Source organism: Mustela nigripes, chromosome 4, assembly GCF_022355385.1.
Source record: "Mustela nigripes isolate SB6536 chromosome 4, MUSNIG.SB6536, whole genome shotgun sequence".
Lineage (NCBI taxonomy): Eukaryota > Metazoa > Chordata > Mammalia > Carnivora > Mustelidae > Mustela > Mustela nigripes.
This window is the reverse complement of record NC_081560.1, coordinates 137,820,352-137,833,823: the sequence shown is the minus strand read 5'-3', so window position 1 is coordinate 137,833,823 and position 13,472 is coordinate 137,820,352. Positions and strand designations below refer to the sequence as shown.

Sequence of the window (13,472 nt, the reverse complement as noted above, 5' to 3'; positions counted from 1 at the left end):
GTACCTGCCATGATGTTCTCCACCACGGAGACGAAGTAGGCAGGCTTGCTGAAGGTGGGCGGGTTGTCGTTCTCATCCTGGACGGAAGGGAAACAGGTTGTCAGAGCCAGGGAGGCCAGCGGGGCTGGCACGGAAGAGCTTTGGCCTTCATGTTTAACCAGAGCCAGGTGGGGTGTCATGGGGCGGCGGGTGCTCCCCTGGCTGGGCTACAGTTTGGGGAGGGAGGACAGGCCTTGGAGATACACATAAGAGCCAGAAGATGGAAAAGGCAGGCAGTGGTAGGGTTGCCTAGAACTCTCAGCTTCCTTCTCTCCCATTGGTTTTCGAGTGCATCTCCAAGCTTTACTCCTGTTCTGCTCAGCTCAGCACCCTCCATGCTGGGGGTGCCCACTTGAAGCTTCCCTCCCAGCAGCTCTAAGATGGTGATGGAAGGTTCTAAGACCCTTCCCACCAGAAGGAAAGGGAGAAAGGGACACCCGGACCTAAAGTTCCTGGTTTCTAGAGCCCGGATTCCAGGCCCCTCTGCGCAGGTAGGAATAAGAGCTGCTCCTCCACCTACTGGGGCAAAGCCTGGCCCGGAGCCCACCACCTCCTGTTCTCCAGCAGTCCCTCATCCCATCCTGCCTCCACCAGAGACCAGCCTCGGTGACACAGTGGCCAGGAGCTGGTGAAGGCCGAGGGGCTGAACCGGCCCAGACTTGGCCTCCTCCTGCTCCTCCTGCTCCCCCTGCTCCTCTGTCTCCCTCTTCCACTCTCAGGACAATCTCGATGCCCTCGAAGACTCTGGTCCTCGCCCACTGCTTTTTGTAAGCACTCAACATGAATTTCTTTCTATCGACCTCTGGAGGAAGCCCCCAGGCCCCCTGACCCTGAGCCTTTCCCCTTCCCCTGGGAGCCCTGGGCATGGTAGCCCCCGGGGAGTCTCCTGGCTGCAGTGTTCACAGCACAGGCTTCCCTCACAGACCTGGAAGCTCCTTGAGAGGCAGACTCCCCTAGAAGCCCCTTTTGCTAGCATCACTTATACCCAAGCAGCAATGAAAGTGAAACAGGCATGACAGCTGACTGTCCACGCCTCAGAACTTCCGAGAACCCCATCCTGCCGGAACTGCAGACTGCGAGTACCCAGAAAGAAATGCTGCTCTTCTACCCCAGCCTGCCCCCGGGGCTCTGGGCTGTGCAGCACCTCCCCCCTCCCACCCCCCTGCCTCGGAGAACTGGCGGTGTGAAGGCTTGCCTGCCATTCAGTGCCCCAACAGCATGCCCAGGTATCCCCCCAGTGCAGGAGCCAATGCCCCATATATGTATATATTTAAGCCTTCCGCTTGGCTGCGCGAGACGGCGCCGAGAATGTCAGTGACAGAGCGTGAGGCAGAAACTTATTAGCGGTGATATTTCCCCGGAACCTGGCACTGCATTCGCTATTAGTTCTAATTCAGCGGCTCCCTCTACAAAAGCTTATTGTCCCCTAATGGGAAATCTACAAACCAAGTTTGACTTCTTTATTAAAAACCAACAAGCGGTGGGTGAAAAGGAATCACCTGGCGTCCCCCATCCCCCACCCCTTTCTCCTCCAGGAGCCTCCCGCCCTGATCTGCCTCGCCCCACCCCCAACCAGTGCCAGAGACGCTGCTGTGAACTTCTCATCTCTTATCTTCGCCCCCCGTTGAGAGAAAATCCCTTTGGTGGATGGAGGAGCCAGCTTAGACAAGTGACAGCTACTTAAAAATCACCCATGTGCAAAATCAACCCAAAGGCGATGACCTTTTCAAGTGTGGTCCTTAGACAAAAGTGACTAGTGACTACACCACCCCAAAGCCCTGCTTGAGGGAGTATGGTCCCTCACGGCCAAGGTGGCTCCTGTCTTTGTTGCCAGAACCCCTGCCCCACCCTTCCCCGCTGTCAGGGCCAGAGCATACCTGGAGGAAAACTGTGGGGCCCTTGCTGGTCTGCAGGACAGCTTTGAGGGAATTTGAAAATGACCCTTTCTGCTGGGCTCAAGTAGCTCCAGGCCCAGTGGATCCCTGCCCCCAACCCAGCCCTGCACACGGAGACTCTGCTGTCTGGCTTCGGGGAGGGAGGTGAAGGCTGCTGACCCCTCTTTTATTCACAGTGAACGAAAGGTTTGTTTGGCTCCTTGGCCACGCTCTTCCTGTTTGCTTGGGCTCCCCCGGAGAAGCCGAGGGGAAAGGAGGAAGAGGCCCTTTCTGGGTTCCTTAACTGAGTCACCGGTGGGGGAAGCTGGGGTTTGGGGCAGTCCCTGGGTTTCAAGATCCCATCGGGGCCGACCTTAGAAGGCCTTGCTCCTCAAAGTGTGGTCCCCTGACCTGAAGCATCGGCATTGCCTGGCCCTTGCTGGGAATGCAGAGCCTCGGCCCCTGCTTAGGTCCGCTAAAGAAGAATTTAAGATCTCCAGGAGATCCACGCGAACCGTGAGGTGTACTGGTTTCAATTGCACGCAGCTAGGGATTTCCGAGGCTTCGGGCCTAGGCGTACACTGGAAAGGATGTGAACTCAGGAGTCAGACAGGTCAGGATTCCAATCCTAGCTCACCAGGACCGGGAGCAAACTCAAGAGAGGAAGGCCCTGGGGATCCTGGACCTGCTATCTTTTGCCTCATCTGTGGAATGGGACTGGGAAAGTTTTAATTTCCACGTGGCCAACTCTGCCTGTCCATCCCTGGGCTGGTGTAGATCACCTTAACTTATTTCCTGACTCCACCCCTATTCTCACCCTCTCCCTCATCCGCTTCCCCCAAACTGAGAGTGCATCTTCTCTGTCTGGCTGAGTTCTCGGAAATTTCCATTGGTACCGGAGATGCTGCTGACAGTATGCGCGACCATCCCACCAGCTGCGACGACAGCCAACATAACAGGTGTCAAGAGCCACCTGCGTGATCTCAAGCCTCATGATAATACCATGACGTGGTACCATGATTATCCCCATTTTGCAGATGAAGAGACTGAGGTTGAGAAAGACAGAGAGTTTAGGACCCCAGGTCATAGAGTTAGAGGGTGGCAGAGCTGGGTCTCAGAGCCATATGCCTCCCAAACTCTGTTCCTTCCTCCATTCTTCGAGGAGGGGAGCAGGTTTCACAGACACCGTTGTTCCCTCCCATCCCTGCCGCTGCACCTTGCTCACTGGGAAAAGTCACCATGCCTGAGCAGACAATACCAACCAGGTGAAAATGGTGGGTTGCTCGAGCTTGGAAGTGTGACCAGGACTGGGGCGCTTTGGGGACTGTGTTTATTCAAGATGGGTAAACTAGGGTTGGGGCCATGTGGAGAAGGAACTCAAGGACGGGGTCATAATTGACAAGGAATGCATTCTGCTTCTTTGGTGCCCGCCTGCCCTGGTGCTTCAAAGTGGGAGGCTGTGGGTAAAAGGCAGGCCGTTAGTGTTTAGGGTTCTGTGGATCTCCTCTTTCCCGGCCGCCCCTCCCCCCAGCCTCCCACCACTCCCTGAAACCTGCGAGGGACCCCAGACTCTGCTTTTCCCTTTGCTGGTTCTTCACAGCCTCACCTTCTGATGCCACCCCTAGATCCTCCTCCTGGCTGCCCACATGCAGGGCTCCCCCCGAGGCATCACCCTCCACCTCATCACTGCCAGCCCATCCTAGGGAGCAAGTGAATAGGGTTCCCTGCCCAGACAAGGACCATCCCACCAGGCAGCTGGCCCTTGGGCCTCTGCTCTGGGTTGAGAGGATGAGGCCTGGTAAAGCCAGGTGTGGGGCAGCGCCAGAGGCTGCCGGTGAAGCCATCTGGGACAGAAAGGTCATCCAGCACTTCTGCACGGGAGATTCTGCAGAGCGCACGTCAGATCACAGTGTATCTCCAACCTGCCCATCTGATCTACTCTTCCTGGAGTCTGAAATGCACTAACTCTTCCGTCAACACACACTCATGGCTCCCGCAGGCAGCAGCCTTTATGAGATGCGGGTTGTGGGGGGTGGTGCTTGCACATGCACAGTGGGGAAAGGCCACGGGTGCCCCCTTCAGACCATGGTTTGCATCCCTGGGATCGCTAGTGGGGCAGCACGGGGCAAATGAACCGGCTTGGAGATGGAGTCAGTGACTGATAATTTCAGACACGGAGAGCACTACCGTGTGTTTGATATTCATGTCAGACCAGCTGTGGTTGGGTTTCAGGCCCCTTTAGATCTTCAGAGGAGCGGAAAAAGGAAAGAGAAAGGGAAGAGGGGGATATATGGAGAGAAAGAGACAGGAGAGAGATGACCTCCCTGTAATTTCCCTTCAACTTCACAAAGCATGGCTCTACACGACGGAATCCCATGACATTTCCTCCTGCTTGAGCCCCCGTTCCTGCTCCCCACCAGCGGGCATCCTGAGCCCCCCTAAAGAAGTTAGAGTATGATGGTAAGGCTCTTCTCACATCCCAGGGCCTGGACTTCCTGGCTGAGCTAGGGGGCAGCTTGGCCGCTCAGCGATGGCAGAAGTTTGCAGGACAGTCTGCTGAGTGACTCCCCGAGCTGCAGGGACAGCCAAGGATGTAGGGACACAGTCTGACACCACTGGGTTCAGGCAGGGCACCCAATACTCACCACCCCTTACCCTGGGAAGGTAAGCCCAACACTCACCACCCTTTACCATGAAAGGGCAAGACCAGCACCCTGGGTACTTACAAACACCTCGATGGTGACAGGGACAGTGCTGTTCAGAGGGGGATTGCCAGCGTCCTTGGCCATGACCGTCAGGTAAATCAGCCCGTTGGGTATCTGCTCGTAATCCAGGGGACGGCTCACGCTGATCACTGAAATGACAGGAACATGGCCCCAGGCCTCCTATAAGCAGACTTTAGATGCCTGTCCAGCCAGGGGTCTCCTTTGGGCAGAGAGGCTGTGGCTGGCACAGGCTGGCCAGCTCTGCCTCATTCTCCGCAACCGCCCCCCCCCCCCCGCCCTCCACTGCCGGCTCTGAACTCCTGGAGCCTCGTGGTCTTGACTTTGGTGAGGCACAATACTGAGCACAGCTAGTGTTGACTGTCTTGGTGGTAATGTAACCACCGCTTTACAGGTGAGGAAACCAAGCTCAGAGAGGCTCAGTAACTTGGCCAAAGTCACACAGCCAGCACTGTGTTAGAGGCGGGATTTGAGCCTGTGTTTCCCTGAATCCAGAGCCCAGGCTCTTCCCCCAGTAGGTGCTACTGCCTGCTTATCTGTCTGTCTGTCTCACCCACTTATCCGGCACTCTCCATCAGCCTGGAAGCCTCTTGGAGGGCAGGGTCATGCCTCTGGCTCTCTAGTATCTGGGAGGGAGCTCCAGATATGCAGAAAGCTCATGCACTCACTACCCAGCCTCAGGGCTGCCGGGGTGATGCCGACAGTGGGGTGCAGATGGCAGCTCCTTCCTCAGTCTCTCTGGCCCTGCCTGATCCCTCCCAAGGCCTCCCTCCTCTCTCTCCTTCCTCCGGTGCCTCCTCCCTTTACCCCATGGGCTCTCCATGCCCATCCTGTCCAGCAGCCTGCTCTGGGCACTGTTGACCCCCTTGGGGGGACCCTCAGGTGTGGCCAATTTTACTCTCAGCAGAACTTTGCTTGAAAGGGGTAAAGACAGCCCTAAAGGCAGAGACAGGCAGAAGTGAGGGGGAGCCGGGGACAGCTGAGAGATGCCGCCTTCTGATGTCCCCACTGCGGCACATGCCTGAACTCTCCCACAGGTACTCTTCTGCTTGGGGAGGGAAGGCATATGGGCTCCCACGTGGGGGGCATAGGTGGTCTGCTGGGGCATTACGACAATATGAAATCACCACTTTCTACACGGAAAATGGAAGTAAAATCTTTGCTTTAGTGATATAAAACCTAAGGGAGGGTCTAGCTACGAAGAGGCTGGGGTATGCCAGTAGGAAAAGACATTTCAGGTCTTTGAGGGGCAGGGAATAGATTTTAGAGAGAACACAGGGCTGTAGCATCTGGAGTGAGGACCGCAGTTTCCGTGACCTCGTCTCCCTGACCTGACTGTGGGGTACAGGAGGAGGGAGCGCTGGACTCAGAGTCACCCAGAGTGCATCCATTCTGCCTTGGGGTCACCTATGCCATCTTCAAGCTTCCCACAGGAGGGGATGTCCAAATGACCAGCCTAAGGCCAAAGGGAGGCAGAGCAAAGAGACGGGGAGGAAGGGTTTTCCTGGCAGAAGGAACAGACCTGGGAGTGACCGGTAAGGGGAGACTGTCGAGGGTCTCAGAGAGGCTGGGTTCTGGTGTGGAGACAGACATGCTGAAGGAAGAGGCTGGAGCAGCAACCCAGAGCCAGATCACATGTGTGTCCGTCTGTCCCTCTGCTGTATGACCTCGGGCAAGTCATTCCCTGTCTCTGGGCCTTTTTGCCCCTCCTCTGAGAAACAAGGCTGTCTCAAGATCTTGGAGCTGAAGGCTGCTGCTGCTACTCCCTGCCTGGGTCCTGGGGATCAGGAGTCCCAGGAGGGTCGTCGGGGTGAGGCCCAGAGTCTGGGACTGTGCCTGAGCCCAGCAGGGAGTGGTCACTGCCTATGAGGCCACTGAAGCGGGCCCAGAGTATCGGGAAGCGCAGCTGACAAGCCTCTGCCTCACAGACCTGGCCAGGCAGCCAGGGTAAGAACGAGGGGCCCTGCAGACTGTGGTAATATCAGATGCGGAGCTGCCCATGTTCTGAGACCCAGAGAAAGATGGAGCTGTTCCTACAGAAGGGCGATCCCAGGCCTGTGTCCCTCACCCTGACTGATGGGCTGTGGGGCAGCTCCCTGGCTTGTCCAGGGTGTCTGGGAGACAGACAGCCACGCCCCTTCTGATGGCCCTCTAGGGTGACTGACACCGCCTCCCCCCTCGCCCCCCCCCAAGCGTTGTGGGTATACTGCCCTGCTCGGGCCCACCGCCCCTCCTCCCTGGGCGGCCCCTCGCCCAGCACAAATACCTCCATAGCCCTCGTACACGCTGATGTCGAAGTAGCTGCCGAAGGCGGAAGCGTTGACGATGCTATAGGTGATCTGGTTGTTGGGAGGGGAGTCCTCATCGGTTGCCTGGGGGGAAGAGCGCAGACAGGCCGGTGAGCCCTCAGGGGCCAGGGCGAGCAGAGGGCAGGCAGGAGAGGAGGGATGGTCCCTTCCGGGTCGGGTCGCCTGCCTTGGGAGAGCCAGGCCCTCCTTTCCCTCAGCCGGAGGCCACCCTCTGGCTCCCCACAGACACACCTCATGTTGGGGTGTGGAGGTAGTGTGGGGATCTAGAAGGTCTGCTGGAGGCCTAGGGGAAGAGGGGGAAGCCTGGAGCTTACCCTGAGGATGAGAGTCACCACCACCCCGGCACGATCATCTTAGAGACCCTTTGGTCTCAGCCTGAGCAGCCCAACCACAGAGGGCCCTCGCTGACCTCTGGACCAAGTAGGCCCTGAGCTGTGTGCCTCCTTAGTCCCTCCACACCCAGCTGTGGCTTCCTGTTTCATTTTTGCCTGCCTGCCTCCCTCAGACTGTCAGCTCTGTGCCAGCAGGAAACTTAGACTTCTCGATGGCTCCTGTGTACCTACAGTCTGGCACAATTTTTGGTACACTGTAGGTGTCAAATAAATGCATACTGCACAAATGCAAGGTGGGGTGGATGCCTGGAATGGGGTCAGAGATCCTTCTTTCCCTCTGGGGTGATTGAATTAATTCGCTTCTTTTCATAGGTTTCTGTTCCTAGAGAGGCTCCAAGGGGCTCCCACCGCTCTGGTGTACCGGGAGCCGAGTGGGGTGGGACGGCATGGGGGTGCGGGTTCTGCCTTCTCTGCATCCCCCCGTGCCCACCCTTGGTCCCCTTGCCTTTCTTCCTGCCCACGTCAGAATCCAGCTCTAAAGGGAGGCCTCTGGGCCCTGTCACTCTGGGTGGGCACAGTGGGGAAGGGGAGTGAGGACATGAAGAAGTCTCTGGTCTGGGGCGCCTGGGTGGCTCGGTGGGTTAAAGCCTCTGCCTTCGGATCAGGTCATGACCCCAGGGTCCTGGGATCGAGCCCCACATCAGGCTCTCTGCTCAGTGGGGAGCCTGCTTGCCCCATTCTTTCTGCTTGCCTCTTTGCCTACTTGTGATCTGTCAAATAAATAAATAAAATCTTAAAAAAAAAAAAAAAAAAAAAGAAGTCTCTGGTCAGAGTTACTCTGTGTGGGGGTAACTCACTGCAGGAGGACACTGGGAGGACGGGGTCCCAAGTGGAGATCCTGCTTGCCACTTGCCAAGGGAGAAGGGGAGGACATCCCTTTGCTGAATGGTGACCTGAAATTTAAGCTGACCCAGACACTTGCCCCACTCAGTTACCAAGGACACCAGGGAAAGCTCCGAAGCCTGACACAAATTGGGGCTGAGTTCTTTGTGGATGGTGGGTTGGCGTCTCTCGCAGCAGCTTCCACAGGGCGGTGGGCAGGCCGAGGCTGCCGAGGGGGAGGACAGGAGGGGGGCTGGGTGGCAGGACGCTCTGGGCTCTTACCCGGAGCCGCACCAGCTGGGTGACAGAAGGCTCGTTCTCCCTCAGGGCCCCCACATAGGCATCCTTCTGGAAGGTAGGCACGTTGTCGTTGACATCCAACACGTTGATCCTGACCCGGCCTGTGGTCTCCTCGCCACCCCCATCCCGGGCGATGATTGTCAAGGTGAAGCGCTGGATGAGCTCGTAGTCCAGTCTGGCAATGAGCATGATGAGTCCGGTGTCCTTGTCCAGAGAGAACCTGTGTCAGGAGGGACGGTGGGAGAGAAAGGGGTCCAGGCATAAAGTCAAGCAGCTCAGAGGTAAGGCCTGTATTTACCAGCCTGTCCTTGCCCGAGGGCATACACAGAAATAAAGTCAGAAGTCTGCCCTCTCTTCACTAGCCCTGACTCAGAGGAGTGTCTGTGTCTAATGAGGAGTGGGGTGGGAGGTGGGGGGCAGGGGTGAGGACCACACGGGGGTGGGAAATAGCCCGGTACTGAAAGGGCAGGAGCAGGTTGATTTCGTCGGAGGGAACTCGGCAGAACGACCCTCCTCCTGCGTGAACAGGAGTTTCTGCCTACTGTCTACGTTCAGATGCTGGAGAACAAGGACGGTCAGAAATGCTGCCGTTCCAGATGCTTTGGCCCCTAAATGTTCTAGGCGGGTGGTAAAGCATCCAGCTAGGGGAGGGGTCGTGGGTCATTTCTCAGGAGAGAGCCCTTCTTTTCTGCCCCAGCGTGGAGCCCTGGCTAAGAGCCTGGTACGTGTCTCCTGGGGAGAAGCGAGGTCCAGCAAGACCATCCCCCTAGCTTCCTCCTCTAAACAGTCCCTCGGGAGCCTCCCTTGAGTTGGAAGTTGGCACCTGTATGCCCAGATCTGGTCCTCTGAGCCCAGAAGGTCCTGGCTCCAGGACCAGGGAAGAAGACGGAAAGGGATGAGGAAACCCAAGTTGACCAGCATGAGGCCATGTGGACATGGGGGCCCAGAGGGACAGAGATGCCCTGTGCATGCTTCCTGCTGCTGGCTCCTTCCTGCCCTGGTGAGGCTCCACCCAGAGCGGCAGAGCAAGGCCGGACTGCTAACAATCTGTCTCTTCCTGAGCGCCCCCGCAGCCAGCCAGGGCCGGACCGCAAGCTGACAGCCTGTCTTCCTCATCCTGCCGAGCGTCCAGATGCTTCAGACCTGCTCTCTAACTTCCACTTGGTTTTGATCATTAAAAACGAGAGGGTTTCCCCTTCTGCTTAACTAAGGACGAGGAAAGAGATGGCCCAAAGCCACGGTGGGTGACAGGACGAGGCTGACAGCAGCCTGGCGGTGAGGCGAGTCACCCCCCATCTCCTCCAGGGGCTGAGGGATGTGGCGGGCCCCCTCTTGCTGGAGGCCATGTATCCCAGTGGTGAAGACCACATGCAGATGCCAGGCCCTAGAGCTTACCAGCTGTGTGACTTTGGGCAAATGTCTCAGCCTCTCTGAGTTTCTGCCTCTGCAAAGCACAGACGCTAACAGTGCCTGGTGCTGAGTTCCTCCAGCACTTGGGGGGATGAGGTTGGATCACGTGTGGAAAGCTCTGGGCCCCGAGCAGTACACAGCAAGGGTTCCCAGATGGGAGCTGCGGCTGCTACGGCCTTCGCTGGGTGCTGTCACTCGTGTTCCTGAGCTGCTTCATTCCCAAAGCCAAAGGCTGTCTTTCGAGGGTCAGAAAGACGATCCCTCTGAGTGTTTAGAGGATTTGGCCACGACTGTGCCACGGCAACGGCCATGCTGGCAGGGACTCCCATGGGTTCTGACTCCCTGCTCAGTGCATTAGCCATGGCGGCACTGCACCCTCCCTGGCCACTGAGAAGTTTCCGGAACCTTGTGAATAGTGGAGTGCCACTGCTGAGGTAGCATGGGGTGGGGGGCGCTGGGGCAGGGTCTTACCGGTCAGGGTCATCGCTGAAGAAGTAGTTGACTTCGCCGAAGGTGCCCACGTCATTGTCTGTTGCCTGCAAAGGTCAGAACAAGAAGTCATTGCTGCTGGCCCCAGCAAGGCTCCTGATCTCCCCGGGAAATGTCCACAGCCGGCCCGTGGTTTCAGCAGAGGTTTGGCTTTTGGGGGTGGGACTTCCGGCTTTTGCCTCATTCTCGCTCCGCCGAGTCCTCTTCTATACTAGTCCATATTATAGGTGAAATGACACCATTCATTCAGTCGTCCGTTCCCTATTTTTTTTTAAGATTTTATTTATTCATTTGACAGAGAGATCACAAGTAAGCAAAGAGGCAGGCAGAGAGAGAGGGGGGAAGCAGGCTCCCTGCTGAGCAGAGAGCCTGATGCGGGGCTTGATCCCAGGACCCTGAGACCATGATTGAGCTGAAGGCAGAGGCTTAACCCACTGGGCCACTCAGGTGCCCCACTGTCTGTTCCCTATTAAGCACGCACTGTGTGCCAGGCACTGGGACTCTGCTCCGTTCCCAGGCGACTCACTGCCCTGGAGCCGGGCAGCCTGCTGCTGCCACCAGATGCCAGGAGCAAAGGCCTTGGGCTGACCTTTCTGCCTTACATTTGGGGCTTCTCGATAAGACTGTGATTGGACAGAGATTCTGCTAATGAAAATGTTTCATTACTTTTATTTTAGCTTTAGTGAGGTATAATAGACAAATAAAATGGTAACACATCTGAAGTGTACAACTTGATGATTTGATATACATGTTCACTATAAAAGGATGTCCCCCACTGAGTTAATTAACACATCCATCACCTCCCTTACTTACCATTTTTTTTTTTTTTTTTTTTTTTTTTTTTTGGTGAGAACACGAAGTTCTACTCTCTTAGCAAATTTCAGTTCTACAATACAGCGTTATCAACCGTGGTCATCATCTTATACGTTAGCTCCTCAGACGCCATTTATCTTACAGCTGAAAGTTGATACCCTCTTACCAACCTCTCTTTTCCCCGCCCTCCATATCTTTGTATCACGTATTTTTTGAGGTTCTCCTGGATTCTGTGAAATCTATCGAATTCCATGTTCTTTATGATAGACCTGAATGTTTGAGAAAAATCTGTGTTCAGTATCCTTAGTCAAAGAAGGCAGAAGAGTGAATAATGTATTTCTACACCAAATGATCCAAGTGAAAAAAAAATGTTTAGACCCAAAGGGTTCAGAACTCGGTTATCTAGGAAACCTGGTTACCCAGAAAGAGGCCATTTCTGGGGCTAGGGGCAGCCTCTTGTGCCCAAGTCCCATTCAACATGCCCACTGTCTGCATTCTGGAAGACTGTGTGAGGCCTTCTGCTCAGTCAGGCTCCGAGCACAGCACAGGTTCTCAGGGATGTGTGTCGAATAAGGGACAAAGACGACGTTGAGCCATGGAAACCACCCTCCTACGCAGGACTGCTTCCCGGACAGACCTTCTCTCTGAGCCACTCCTCACCACAACCATCATTTACGGAGCACCTTGCACTTGTCCCACATTTTTGTAATCACCCTGCGACATAGGTCCTTTTATCAGCACGGCCTCCAATTCACAGACAAGGAAACTGAGGCACAGAGAAGGTAAAGAACTCCCCCAAGGCTTCGCAGGGATTTGAAGCCAGTGCTGTCTTGCCATGCCCTTGGCCTCCATGTGTTACTGCTCTGAACGGGGAAGGGAGCTTGCTCTCAGAAGAACCTAGACAAAACTCCTCAGGGTAAGCCTGCCTCCCTCCTCTCCTTCCAGGGACCAGAGAAGCAGGGAGGAGCCCCGAAGTTCCCTTTTGCCCCACTGATCATCATCACTATGTGTGGCTGTAGTCAACTACTGGAAGTGGGGCTTGGCCTGGTGATGCCCTCAGGCCCCTTGGTGAGGTGTCAGTGTGGCCTAGAGACCCCAGTTCCAATATAGTGCCAACAGTCAGATCACTGTGTGACCAAATGTCCCCCCCTTCAGGCCTCAGCATCATGGTGGGTCAGAGGAAAGGGTCTGGGGGAGCAACACAGGCAAAGTCACACCTGCCGGGCTCCCTCCCAGCACCCAGTGCCGGGCACAGAGCAGCTGCTGAAGGAATGCTTGGAAAAGGAATGAACAAGTTTTAGCAAGAAGGGGGTGGAGAGCTGGGACAGAGCCAGGGAAGAGAGGGATTCAAAGGGGAGGGAGCAAAAGGGGCTGAGAAAAGAGGCCAGGGACCCGAGAGAGCAGCTAGGCCGTGTGGAGGGGAGGAAGAGAGGGCTAGACTATGCAGGAACCGAGGGCCCCATCAAATCACGAGGGGGCAGTTTCTGGCCCTAGGGACAACGCCCTTCCTAGCTGGGTGCCCTGTGGAATGGCACTCAGACTGGTAGGGCAGGAAGGAACCCAGAGGTCCCCCTTGTCCAGCCCTTTCACAGCTGAGGCCCAGGGAAACTGGGTGACAAGATGGGCTGGTCTCCTCTCCCCGGGCAGACTCTGGCCTCCAAGCCCCCAACCCCCATCCCCGCATCTTCCCCTGGCGGGCTGGGCACTGCCATGGCTCCCAGAGTGACCCCTTCCCCCGGGGCCTCCCGCTGCCCACCCACGCTGCTGATGCTGACCGGGGAAGATTTGTGAGTCCTTTAGTGCCGCCGTCTAATGACCGTATGAAATATGTATGCCCAGCGAAGAGGAGAGGGAGAACTTCCATCTTTCAAATACATGAAGCAGAATCAGAAGAAGATGAAAAGCTGCTTCTGGGGCCCTGCCATGATGGGGGCAGCTGGCCCCCACAGAGAGGGCCCCGCCAGGGTGCTCAGGCCAGTGCCCGCAGCAGGGGGCCTGGGTCAAGTGCTCCGTGCTTGGGAGGAGACAGCAAACCCCTTCACTCGGCAGCCCTGCCGAAGGCCCTTCTGGGCTCCCCAGGGCCCTGAGGGGACCGTCCCTTCTCCTCCACACACACTCGTGGCCCTGCCCTCCGGGCCCCTGCTGCCGGCTCCAGCCTCGTCGCTGACCCAGGCCAGACCACGTGCGGCTCTGGCCCAGACTGGCACAGCCCATCTGCTCCCCTCTGCCTGGACCGCTTCCTTCCTCCCCTGTCTGGCTCACCCCTTTCTGTCCTTCTTGGCTCTCCAAGGCTGGGTTTGG

General features: G+C 56.6%; 1 protein-coding gene across 1 annotated transcript in view; it reads right to left on the bottom strand.

The window, feature by feature from the left end:
• CDH23 (cadherin related 23) overlaps positions 1-13,472 on the bottom strand; it is a 394,117-nt gene that overhangs the window by 120,308 nt on the left and 260,337 nt on the right. The window contains exons 14-18 of the mRNA XM_059397665.1: positions 10,341-10,405; positions 8,442-8,679; positions 6,903-7,008; positions 4,640-4,767; positions 5-77 (exon numbers count right to left, since the gene is read on the bottom strand). Of these exons, the coding sequence (XP_059253648.1) occupies positions 5-77; positions 4,640-4,767; positions 6,903-7,008; positions 8,442-8,679; positions 10,341-10,405 (610 nt within the window). The remainder of the gene's footprint in view (positions 1-4; positions 78-4,639; positions 4,768-6,902; positions 7,009-8,441; positions 8,680-10,340; positions 10,406-13,472) is intronic.